We start from the raw sequence: 13,657 nt of genomic DNA, 5'->3' as shown, positions 1-13,657 counted from the left end.
TTTGGTCATGGTGGCCACTCTGGGTACTGCAACAAAACATACTCATGCGGCCCAAAAAGCAATTATTATAATATTATAGTAAAAGAGACGCCTGTAAAAGTGTCCAGTGTTAGACTTTTTTATTTATATTTAACCTTTCTGTACAAAACAAACTTGTTTTTATAAATAATGTACAAACAACAAAACTTACTTTTTTGTTTATATTTCAAAAGAATAAGAGAACATTTGCATGAGAAAATAAAGAAAAACCATGCAATAAATAAAATGAAATCAAATAAAAGAAAAAGTTAGCTAGGGCTTTTGTCTTCGATCCTACTTTTCAGATAAACTAAAATGTTTTATTGCATTTTTTACCTTTCATTGTGTTAAGGGATTTGGTGACGGAAAGAAACTTGTTATGAAAGACAATAAATCTAGGTTTCACCCTTATATATTTACATTTGTGTTTGTAAAATTTTCTAAGAGAAGTTGGCCTTTTTTTTACCGGCCCCCTTACTGACCAAACTAGGCACTCAGTGGCCCCCAGGTCATTCGTATTTGAGACCCCCGCTGTAGGCTGTTCATTATGCAGACAAGTACACAACACCTGTATGTATGCAGCACAACATCTATGAAAGTTTCACCTCAGACACACTATCTAAACTTTGGCGGGCTGTGTGGTACCATTATTCCAGAGGACCTGCAGCGCCTCGCCCTCTCTCTTTGTTCTCACACACACACGTCTGTCCCACATTGTGAGGACCACGTTGGGGGTGGTCCACACAAGCATAGAAATACAAGAGCACCCACACACACACCTATATGTCTGTACCACATTGTGGGGACCGGGCATAATGTCACCACAAAAAAGTTTTTTGCCAGGGGGTGGTCCACACAAGCATAGAAATACAAGAGCACACACGCACACCTATATGTCTGTACCACATTGTGGGGACCGGACTTAATGTCCCCACAATGAAAAATGTCCCCACAAAAAATATGTTTTGCCACTGGTTGGTCCACACAAGCATAGAAATACAAGAGTACCCTTGTACGCATACACACACACCTATGTCTGTACCACATTGTGGGGACCGGGCATAATGTCCCACAAGGAAAAATGTTCCCACAAAATGGGTGTTTTGCCAGGGGCTGGTCCACACAAGCATAGAAATACAAGAGCGCACACACACACACACACACACACACGCCTGTACCACATTGTGGGGACCGGACATAATGTCCCCACAATGAAAAATGTCCCCACAAAAAAGATGTTTTGACACTGGTTGGTCCACACAAGCATAGAAATACAAGAGTAGACGCATACACACACACCTATGTCTGTACCTCATTGTGGGGACCGGGCATAATGTCCCCACAAGGAAAAATGTTCCCACAAAATGGGTGTTTTGCCAGGGGCTGGTCCACACAAGCATAGAAATACAAGAGCACACACACATCTATATGCCTGTACCACAATGTGGGGACCGGACATAATGTCCCCACAAGGAAAATGTCCCCACAAAAAAAGTGTTTTGCCACTGGATGGTCCACACAAGCATAGAAATACAAGAGCACACACACACACACGCCTGTACCACATTGTGGGGACCGGACATAATGTCCCCACAATGAAAAATTTCCCCACAAAAAAGATGTTTTGCCACTGGTTGGTCCACACAAGCATAGAAATACAAGAGTATACGCATACACACACAACTATGTCTGTACCAAATTGTGGGGACCGGGCATAATGTCCCCACAAGGAAAAATGTCCCCACAAAAAAAGGTATTATGGCAGGGGTGGTCCACACAGGCATAGAAATACAAGAGCACACACACACACACACACACACACACACACACACACACACACACACACACACACACACACAGTGCAAGCTAGAACAGCATGCCCCCCCCCTCCTTCTCCTCCCGTCTCTGTGCCGAATCAATCCGCGCATGCGCAGTGGCTCCTCTGTGCGCTCTACTGTTTGCATTGTGTCTGAGCCGCCGGTGAGCTTTAAAAAATATTATAACCACCGCGGCAATGTCGGGCAGGTCGGTCCGCGCTGAGACCCGGAGCAGGGCGAAGGATGACATCAAGCGGGTCATGGCCGCCATTGAGAAAGTACGAAAATGGTAAGAAGACAAAGAAGAAGAAAAAGAGGCTCGGTTATCTAACACGAGAAAAGGCTCGCTTGTTGGGGGAGGAGAGGGAAAGCAGCGAGACGGAGTGAGTGAGGGATGGAAGTGAAAGAAATGAAAGGACGGGTTTGTTGAACGGCAGATGTACTTGCGGCTCAGGTACACTGGGGCGCACCAGTGCGGAGCTCAGCGCCGCCCGCCCGGCGTCTCATTCATGTCCCCGTTTGTGTCTCCGAGCTCTCGCAGATTTTAACGGCGAGGGTTGAACCCAGAAGCCATTTCGGTGCAGTCACATGAAGCCATTGCTGCCCCGCTCAGCGGCAAACGGCTTCGGCGCCGACGCGTCCGAATAAAAGTGTCGAGTGTGGGAAACAATTGGACGACGACGGCGCTGTGGAGCCGGACTACTTTAGTCCGTGTGGAGTTTTAAATGAAGCGCTTTGAGTCGCCCTTTAGCTCTGATAGAGGAGAGGACGCGGTGGTGGGGGTTGGGAGAGGGAAGTAGGTTAGTGTAGTGTAGTGCATGGCTGCTGCTGCTGCTGTGAACACGGACAGTCTAAACTGATCGTTTAACACAAGAACAAAGGCATTGTAATATAGTCATTCACTCTCAACCGCTCACTTGTATCACACACTTGATTTTGTGTGTTTAAAAAGCGTGAAACTCCTCCCCGCGGCGGCATTTATGAGTTTGTTGTTTTTTTTAAAAAACCAGGTGGTAAAATCGAGCGTCCTCTACACTAGTCTGTAGAAGTTAGTTTTGGACTTACATTTGAGCTTTTTACGAATGAAACGTAAACATACTTTGGGATAACTTTAATCTAGTATTCGCTTTTATTGTGTTTATTTATTTTTCTGAGTTACTTTAAACCAGGGGTCTCAAATTGGAATGACCTGCGGGCCACTGAGTGTCTAGTTTGGTCAGTAAGGGGACCGGCGAGGTCAAAAAAGGCCACATTTTTGAGGAAATAGTAATATTTATGATGATATTTCACATTAAAAGCGATTGTTTTTGATATGGAACGGGAAAAAAGTTGACAATATAAACGTATCTATGATGCAAATGTAACACGGTAATAAAAAACATACACAAATAACTCCTTTAGAGCTGCAATACATGATTATTTGTGTCATTGATTAATCTGTTGATTCTTTTCTTGAATGTTAAATAAAATTTAAATATGTTTTTGTCCAAAATTATTCTTATTATTTCTTTGTTATGTCAGAAAAATATTCACACTTAAGAAGCTGAAACAATCAGAAATGTTGTTTTAATCATGAAAAAAAGCTTCAAAACGATTATCGATTATCAAAATAGTTGACCATTTATTTAGTAATCGTTTAATAATTAATCACAAAATAGCCATACTTGCTGTTTTTCCTTTTCTGGTCATAATAAGCTCATTATTGTTATTTTAGAAATTTGACTGGTTTAAACTAAGTATCCACATTTACACCTTTTTGCTTTCTGAAATGGTTAAATATGCTTTATGGCAAATATATATATTTATTATAACTTGCTTTTTATTAGTATTTTTATATTTATTATATATTCAAAAACAGGTCTGTTATTGTAATTTGTAATTCCATGCAAGAAGCTGCATTCAGGTTTTGAGTTGGATAATTGACAAAGCATCTTAATTTGAAAGTCGTGTATTAAAAAATACACATATGTATGTATATATATGTATAATTTATTTATCTCATACACAGGGAGAAGAAATGGGTGACAGTTGGAGACACTTCCCTTCGTATCTACAAGTGGGTTCCAGTGACTGAGCCCAAATCAGACGACGTGAGTTCAGCCTCGTCTCTGACATTAACACACACACACACACACACACACACACACACACACATTTAACCACATACTGTCTGTCCAATCAGGTTCTTTTGTTGCTACACCTATAATAGACTGCCAGTGTGCTCACATAAGCTCCTTGGGAAAAATAGAAAACTAAGATGACAAAGCTACATCGAATAGAACTGAACAAAAGAACCGATTAACCAAATTAACTGAACTTTAAAATCAAAGATAAGCACATTCTTAATCTATAACAGCACAAACTGTTGCTCTAAACTGTAATCGGTGATTAAAAACAAACAGTGCAAGGATTAGTTGCAGCACATGAGACACTGGAATGATTATAATAATAATATTTGCACATTTGCATTACAAACAGTTTTGTAATTAATACTCTCTTCGAGCTCAGCATTCATCATCCGTCTTACACAACGTGTTAAATGGAATTGTTTGTTTGTTTGTAAACTGTGTTTAAACGTCATGCTTTTCCTCTCTGGGTAGAAAAACAAGAATAAAAAGAAGGGCAAAGATGAGAAATATGGCTCAGAGTTGACAACTCCAGAGAACAGCTCCTCTCCAGGCATGATGGACATGCACGGTACGTACTGAACACTTTAAATGATAAAGAGTTGTTTTTGTTTTTTTGATAAAAATCCCCTTGTGTTTGTCTGTCTCGGTTGTTTTTAACGCGTCTGTGCTGCCTGTGGTTTTCAGACTCAAACCCATTAGTTTCTACTGAAGAACTGTAAAAAACTACACTTTACAAATAGTTTAATTAAAAGAAAGCTTAGTTCTATTTGCAGTGCAGACTGGAGCAAATGTTTTAACAGGAATAAATGGTGCATGTTATCAGGGCTATTCTCAGCAGTGGATTCATTCATATTTTGCACCTTTTAAGAGGCTCAAATAATACAGTCAGACAACACAGACAATACCAGATCAGTTAATTACTGGCTTTAGATTCTTTAAGTGATGGAGAAACACAGGCTTGTAGGTTTTCTATATACTTTGTCTTTTCTTTTTCCTCCAAATGCATCTGGATATTTTTGTCTGAAGTATTACAGTTTACTGGCGGATTATTCAAAATGGCTGCAACGATTTAAAGGTCCCATATTATGCTAAATCAACTTTTCAATCATTTAAATCCTTATATTTGGGACTCTGGAGGCCCTATCGGTCAGCAAAGTGTGTAAAAAAAGATGACTCACTCATGTTTTTGTGGTCCTCCTCAGTCTAAGTACAGGAGATGAAACACGCGATGTTGACTTCCGCACTCATTGGGACGTCGCAATGCGCTAAATTCCTGGAATTGTTGTCTCTCGGAGCTCCGCTTTGTCCGTAAAACTGTAAAAACGGTATCTGAAAACCGAAAAAAAGTTATATTCTTGGCTCCACAGTGCAGCACAGAGTTCTACACAAACTTCCAGCCTCAGAGGATTTATCTGTCCAGTGGATACATGTTATATATGACGGCAATGTGCCTGCTAGAGCCTGCAAATGATCACTTTTCCAAAGGCTAACTGCTGTTAGCTAAAGGTGGACCTAAAGAGATACTACTACTAAATAGAGCGTTCTGAACAGGGCTGTTTTGGCAGGGTGATTGAACTGCTGTGGTGCTTCATCCTTACGGTATATTGACCAAAGCATGTCACAGACATGTTCATTAGGACACCAGGGAACTAACTAACTCCGTTTAATTCACAGGCTAATTTAAGTGTCAAAGAAGAATGTTGAAATAACAACAATCGATCTTTCTGTCTTTGCCAGACGACAACAGCAACCAGAGCTCCATCGCCGACTCGTCCCCAGTGAAACAGGAAAACAGTTGTAGCACCAGCCCTGCACCAGAACCCGCCGCGCTGTCCCACCGCGAGACCAGCGAGGCCAAGACGACAGACCAGAGCCCAGACAGCAAGAGGGGTAAGACAATCACACACATGAAAACACCAACACCAACTCTTAATGAATGAATTGAACATTTTGTAGCGCCAAAAAACATCATAACCCAAGACATCAAAATGGAAAACACATAAAAGGGACACAAGAGAGTGTGTCTGTGAGGACACAGGTATTGTCATACCTGGTGTTTGTGTACCAGGAAACCAGGACACTGATGCAACCTTAGCAGATGTTTGAAGTCTCCAGGGCAACAGTGTGTCCTCACAGACTGTTGGACAGTTATTACCGGTATTGGAAAAAATGAATGCGGACACAATCACACCTCTCAATTGTGTCGGTAAGACTGATGCAGGTTGTTCGGACATTGCACTGACTTAGAGCCTAATGCCACCAAGGCAGCTCAGCCCCCCACAGAATAGCGATAAAATAGTATATAATAGCGTCTACGGACCAAAATTGTTCCTGGTCCCATTGCAGACATTTCCTGAAAATTTCATCCAAATCTGTCCGTGACTTTTCGAGCTATGTCGCTAACAGACAGACAAACAAACAAACTTTATGCTCTATGCATTACAAATGTGTTCTGTTGACTGAATGAATCTGTCAATGAGTTTGTCTTCAGTGTAATGTGCAGTAACCACGCTTGACCACACGGTGTCATCAAAGTGTGAGAGACTCACAGCAGATCACCGACAGTGTTTATTGCTGTAAGACGCATAAATCACAAAGTTAGTCCCTTAAATCTTAATGTAGGAAGAAAAATTTTTCTCAATTTTATTTTCTGTTTTTTAAGTATACAGTTTTGTGCACATGCTCCATGTCTATGAGTTTTTGTGGATTAAGGCCTTGGTGTGAAAGAGAGGGGAGATTTTTTCTGCTGCTGTGCTGATGTGGTGTTGTTCTAATCTCTAGGTAAGAGCATCCCTTCATCAGAGACCTCAGAGAGAGCACAAAGTGCCAAGAGAGACAGTTCATCCTCAGGGGAGAAGGACTCTTCAGACAGCAAAGCCACTCAGGTAGAAACGCTACCGCCTTCTGTGTTTGCTGCACCTCCAATGTTTGCCGCTACAACGACCGCTAATGTGTATGCGATGCCCCCGAGGCGCCAGTGAATGTTGTACGGATATATCCATATATATATAGATATATATATCTATATATATATAGAGTCACAGACGTAGTCGAGCTGTAACTACAACAGGACTGATGGTAATAGCCAGCTGTCCTTGAAGACCACATGTCACAATGTACTGTACGAGTGCAGTGCCCGTGTATTCCTATAGTGAAGATTTTTCAGTTATGGTAATGCATGATAAGGAACGTAAAGGCTAGCACAGTCACAAAACAGCTAGCTACGCTAATGCTAATCGAAAATATAAAAAAATTGCGTTGTGCCTACTGAGGTTGCACAGTGTTTGTATTATGCTAGCCCTTCGCTAATGCTAATTGTCAATTAATCTATCGATTGTTTTTTCGATGAGTCGATTATCTTCGTTAGCACCTATTTTGGACTTCTGTTTAACCTACATACAGTGGACTTGCGCGTTAATAACACGACACTTATCGCAGTTAAATACCTGAAACAAATGATCACAGATCACTTACAGCTTAAATATCGAATTAATATGCTCCAAATCACGCAGTTGATAAGTGAAAGAGGTTTACAAGTCATTGTGAACGCTAGCGTCGACGGGTCAAAGCAGCTTCGCCTGTAATTCACAGATTACTGTCGTAAATTACGCATTAACGCAAGTGAACTAGCATTTGCTAAGCTAGCTTACCACGTTGCATCACAGGCCGATGGTTAATCAATAAATGAGCATGTGATTTAAAAAACAATCTATATACGCCGTAAAATAACGGCACACTTTGTGGGTTCTTCTTCTCTGCTTCTTTGCGGGATGTTGCTAGCTAGCAATACTGCCCTCAGTACTTCCTGTAGCTAGTTCTGGATAGCTCGAGTGTGTGTTTGGTCACGTTTGTTTACACTGTAGTGACAGATTAGCATGAATCGGCCGGCGACGCTTACGAATGTCTGTAGTTGGCGTAATCGATTACGTAATTACACAATAATTACGTAAAACTGCAATAATTACGCGCTAATTATGTAAAACTGAATCGTTTTCATTTTTGACGAGTGAAGTGTGTGTGTGTGTTATTCCCAGCGTCGCCACATTATTTGTGTTTTTTTGTTTTTAGGACCTAGAGGAGGAGGCTCCGCCCACCAAGAAGAGCAAACAGGAGTCCTCATCTCAGGACTTTGAGGAGAGTTAAACGTGTGCGGCTGAGTCATTTCTCTCCTTCACCCTCCTCCTTACTTCCTTCCTTCCCTCCTTCTGTATCTCCTCCCTCCATTAAGTCTAGATAATTTAGGGCTAATGGACACACACTGGCTCTCCCCCCCCCCACTCCTCTTCCTCTCCCCACCTTCAAAACCACAGGGAGAATGGACGTCTCTCTTTCCCCCTCTCTCTTCCCTCCACCTTGACGCCTCCTCCTCCTCCTCCTCCTCCTCCTCTTGCAATTTGCCACCTTTGCCGTAACACTCCTCTGCCACAGAGGGCGAAACGGATATTACCTCTCTTCACTGGTCCCTCCGTGCTTCCTTCCACTTCTCCACACTTTTTTCACTAATGCCAAGAGAAGCTCTGAAACCCAGGCCGCAATCCCCCTCTGTGACCAGAGGCGGCGCTGTTGGCCCAGTCCAGCCACCGCCAGGCCAGACCACAAACCCTGACCTGCATCTGTGACTAGAAGAGTTTATAAACCATGGGGATCTGAGGTCAGGATGAGGTCGATCCCAGACGGCTGCTGCTCTGAGACCCGTTTTGTTTTGTTTTTTTGGCTAATGGTTTAGCTCAGGTTAACTGATGAGGCTAACCAGGTCTCAGATCAGCAGCCAGAGAGGAGACCACATGGCCTCAGTCCTCCTGATTTCGCCTCCTGTTAGACTAATGTTCTATATTTGTTTAGGAAATGTTTAGGGTTTTTGTTCTCAGGAGGGTCAATGCACTGTTATGGTATGTCACAATCGATCACAGATAGATTTGCTGCTGTAGTGGACGTCTGTTTTTTCCTCTATCCATGAAAACTCCTCCATTCTCGTTTGTTTTGGGTTTTCTTTAGTTTGGTTTGTAGCAGAGAAAGATGACGGTACTGGTCACATTACAAACTCTTGGATAAGAAGCGTAGACGGGCATATCGTTAGCGTCGCTCCTGAAGTTGTGCCTTGAGTTGCTGCGTTTGAATATGATTTAGGTCAAACTGGTTTTGAATTTAGTGCCATATTTGTTCTTTTTTTTTTCGCCTTAAGATCGTCACTAATCGGTTTTGTCCAATATTTACATTCACCTGCAACAGTTTGGTTTAAGTTAAAGGAATGGTTCAGCATTTTGGCAAGTATTTTGTTTTCTTACCGAGGTTGAAAATGTCACTGTGACGACTGCCTGTGTCTGTTTGCTAAAGCTACTGCTTAGCATGAACTGCGCTGGAATCAAGCTAACGACGACCTTGAGTCCAACAGAAAAAAAACAGAACATTACATAAAAATGCATGAAATGAGTTTTCTTCCATGAAAAAGGCTTCGTATGACGAAAACATTTTTTTAACAGAAAGATTTTAATGAGCTCCTGAAGCGTTGCTATCCGTTTCCCTGTGTCCAGTGTTGATGCTAAGCTAACGGCCTTATCTCGCAGACACGAGTGGTATCCGGCTTATTTCAATCGCGTTTGTTTCCAACCGTTTGAGACAGGAACTTGAACACTACCCACAGATTTATGTCGTTTTGTCTTCTGAGCATCGTATAACCTGATATGTCAGAATTCCCCGGTCACTGGTCTGTGTTTACCTTCAGGTGGCATATGTCGTCCTTAGTGTTTTTTCCCCCGCTTTCAAGTAGAAAAAGACCAGTTGCTTATGCGTGTGGTGCCTTCAAATGGGAATGAGGGAGTTATGGGTGGGAATTGTTGACCAATTTACGGAAGTTTTGGAGTTTAATGGGATAAACGCTTCTTGTTTTCACCCGGCCCTGCGCTGCCACTGTATACACACAAACGCATCCTCTTTCAGGTGTGATAGTTTTGCTTGACAGAGCCAGTTTTCAGATGAAGGATGTAGCATTACAGATAATGTAACATAACGTCTGCTCAAAGACGAACCCAAGGCAAAAACATAAAACAAAATCACCCCCAAAAAAGGTCACGCACTGCAGGTTTAACAGCTTGAACTTTCAGAAACTTTCCACTTAAAGGGGACATATTATGCAAAAGCAACTTTTTAATCATTTATATCCTTATATTTAAAACTCTTGTGGCCCTATCAGTCGGCAAAGTGTGGATAAAGATGACTCACTCGTTTTTGTGGTCCTCCTCAGTCCTCAGGCAACAGTATCCGAAAACCAGAAGTCCGCGAAAAGTTCTATTCTTGGCTCCACAGTGCAGCACAGAGTCCTACACAAACTTCCAGCCTCAGAGGATTTATCTGTCCAGTGGATACATGTTATATATGACGGTAATGTGCCTGCTAGAGCCGGCAAATGATCACTTTTCCAAATGCTAACTGCTGTTAGCTCCCAGTAGCCTCTGTGGCTGATGTCATTTCTGGCCCCTAAGTTTCGTTTGTTTTTGAGGTGGACCTTTAAGGTGGACCTAAACGGAGCCTTCTGAACAGGGCTGTTTTGGCAGGGTGATTGAACTGCTGTGGTGCTTCATCCTTATGGGATTTTTCACCAAATTAGGACACCGGGGAACTAGGTTAACTTGGAGAAATAGGGTATAATATGTCCCCTTTAAGATGAAGTGACTGGGACGCGACATTTGAAGGCACCACGACTTCAGCGCCACTACTTGGCCTCTCGGCTCTGTACATGCCAGGTGTGTCACGACTCTCTGACGCTCAGACGTCCGTCTCGGGTGTTTTGGCTCAAACGTCAGCTCCTGTCCTCCTCCCAAGGTGCTGTCCGTGGGCTGAATCCAAAAAACACGCGTGGCGTCAAGCCCTTAGTTTTGCGCGGACTCGATCTGAAAAACCGTACGGATTCAGACCCACGACCTCTCAATGTACGACCTCACCCGAATTCATCTTTTGGTTCGTTTTTTTGTCACATGTCACAACAACAGGGGGCTACAGGAGAAGTTCACCACGACACCAGAGTTACTTGATCTGATTTCAGCAAATCAACATTCACATGGATGGAGAGAATTTTTTTGTTTGTTTTTTCTTTTTTTTTTTAGAAAGAAAAATGAAAATGACAACTGTCTCAGTTTAGAGGATGGATTAGCATATACCTCATTCCCAGTCCAGCAGCGCTGGAACTTAAAAATGCTATTGTATTGACATTAACAGTTCTAAACAGCATTATGTACACGCTCAGTTTAAGACAAAGAAATCTCATTCTCACCTGATCGAGCTGATCGATTATAGTTTGCTCATAACTGTGTGTAAGGAAAAAAAAAAAAAAGCTGTGAGATAAAAAATCTTGTATGTTTTTTTTTTTTTTCCATGGGACCATTTTTGTTTCACTTTAGATCTTGTACAGATTTATGGTTTGGTTTGACTTATTTATTCCATCAGTAGTGCTTGGTTTTTATCATGTCCAATGGTTTTGTTTTCTTAATAAAATTTACAAAACTTGGTGTTTTCCAGACTGTTGAACTCATTTTAGTGTCATTGGTGGCCACTTTATTAGGTACACCAGCTGTGAGGGTAACTATTGTAGGTAGAAGATGAACGTATGGATGAAAATTCAAGAACCCTCATATGATCGTTTCCTCCCGTAGGGAACAAACACAAGCAAAGAGAATTGTTGTTCTTGGTAGTATTTCTATTGGACTGTTCAGGAGTACACAGTACATAGAAAACAGTGACAATTTGACACATCACATCAACATTTTTCAAAAAACGGTCTGGACATTTGGAAACCATTTTTTTGGATTTTTGATGGAGCCTGAAACTGTTACATATATAAAACATTACACTTATAATTAGACATATCACTTATAAAGTACACCATGTTTTTGAAGTCTATACAAACTGGCTCTGTATTTATCCCTCTCTGTTTTAGAAGAACAGGGCAGAAAAATAAAAACGTAGTTCACGTATAAGCTTTGTTATTGTTGTTCCACGGTTCTGTGGACACTCGGTGTATTTATTTACAAAGACTCATGTCAATGGTTAGTCATGGATTATATACACAGTTACACTGGGAGATTCAATATGATCCAAAATTGTGCTTCAGAACAAGATAAGTCAAAATATATGGTTTTCTGTACAGAGCTGATTTAAAGGAATGGTTTGGTATTTTTTGGGGGAAATCTGGCTGCCGAGTTCACTGCTGAGGTTATTTAAATATGATTAAAACTGCTGCCCGTGTTAGGCACAATGCAACTTGACAAGCAGCTAGCTAGTAGCAGCTAATGTAGCCTGGAGCTTAGAAGCAGCTAGCAAACGTACAGGAGTCTTCTTGCACATTTCAAATGCCAATCTACACTTTTTATAAATTTAACGTTTTAAACTTCAAACCTTAATCATATTCATAAAATTTTACACACTTTCTTCCAAATTTTAAAGACTCAATGCAGCTTTTATTCCTCACCATATCCCATAAACACAGCAGTAATATGCTAAAAGTCCAGTATGTAACACTGGCAGAAATTGCATATAGGCTGACACTTTGTCGCTCCATGTTTCTACGGCAGCCTGAATGGACAAAACAGCCAGGGCTTTTTGAATCAGTTCCCTGAAGCTCTTCGGAAAAAGGATTACGCTGTAGGAGTTTTTCCATTTGTTACAGTCTACAGTCTCACCAGTAGATGTCACTAATTCTTACACACTGGACCTTTAAAATAAGGGTTTGTACTTGTACTAAAGTGGACAGTGCAAATCAAAGCGAGTCAAGGGCTTCTGTAGTTTGGTCTGATGAAGCTGTTGCTTTAAGAAAAGCCCACGTACACTAACTAACTACAGTAGTCCCAGTATACATACTGTGCAGGCTATTTTTTTGTATTAGTGCTAGCTTATTTTCCGCACGGAATATCACTGGTTAGTGGCAGATTAGACAATAAATAACAGGATGAATTTACTCCATCAATAACGACAAAGAATCCTCTAAAAGACGTTAACGTACATGTCGACTTGTGCAAAGGTTAATGGGGAAAAAAAACAGATCGTTCGCATATGACCTCGGAAACGGTAGCAGAGAAAACTAGAAAAGCACTCGGAGAGCGCAGACCGCAGCTCAGTGCCTACAAAATAGCGATAACGGATCACGTCCAAAATGCAATCGCTTGTTCCTGGTCCCATTGCGAAGCTAAAAAAAAGGAACTTCTTCAACAAAACCACACAAATCTTACGGAAGATTGCGCGATAGGACCGAAAGCTCCACAAAGTCACTGTGGTCACATGATAAAAGAAACATAAGGATGGCTGAACTGTTTCTGGGTTCACCACGGTCAATATAGAACTTCCTAAAATGGAATAACATGGAGGCAGAGGGCGGAATATTAGAGCCACTAAATATTTCTGAACAGCTTAAGAGTCAGGTTAAAATATTTAAAGATTTCAGTCACATGTTTTTAAGAATACAATTATATTTCAATAAAATAAAAGTCATTTTATGTGAGGTTGCTTCAAGAAAAATATGCGTCATTATGTGTGGAGAATGCTTTCTAACAGTCGGAATATGTCGGAATGTTTATCGTTCTTCAGGTGAAAATATAGGAAATTCATATTTTAAGAATAAAGCAAATAAAAAGTTGTTGTTGTGTTTTGAGCATAATATACAGTATGGATGTCCCATAACTCCCCACTTCAAATATTCCAAATTGC

The 13,657-nt window shown here is 41.3% G+C and overlaps 1 protein-coding gene across 1 annotated transcript; it reads left to right on the top strand.

Moving 5' to 3' along the window:
• Nucleotides 1-1,985: 1,985 nt before the first annotated feature.
• On the top strand, nt 1,986-8,107 carry bcl7a (BAF chromatin remodeling complex subunit BCL7A; the record flags this gene model as incomplete). Its single annotated transcript, XM_083888342.1, has 6 exons — nt 1,986-2,124; nt 3,844-3,925; nt 4,436-4,532; nt 5,702-5,854; nt 6,746-6,849; nt 8,033-8,107. Exons 1-6 carry the CDS (start codon nt 2,033-2,035, stop codon nt 8,105-8,107), a joined length of 603 nt encoding a protein of 200 aa, XP_083744468.1. The 5' UTR covers nt 1,986-2,032.
• Nucleotides 8,108-13,657: the final 5,550 nt, after the last annotated feature.

This window comes from Microchirus variegatus (genome assembly GCF_963457635.1).
Source record: "Microchirus variegatus genome assembly, chromosome: 1".
Classification (NCBI taxonomy): Eukaryota; Metazoa; Chordata; class Actinopteri; order Pleuronectiformes; family Soleidae; genus Microchirus; species Microchirus variegatus.
The sequence above is the reverse complement of the archived record's forward strand: the minus strand, read 5'-3'. Positions and strand labels throughout refer to the sequence as shown.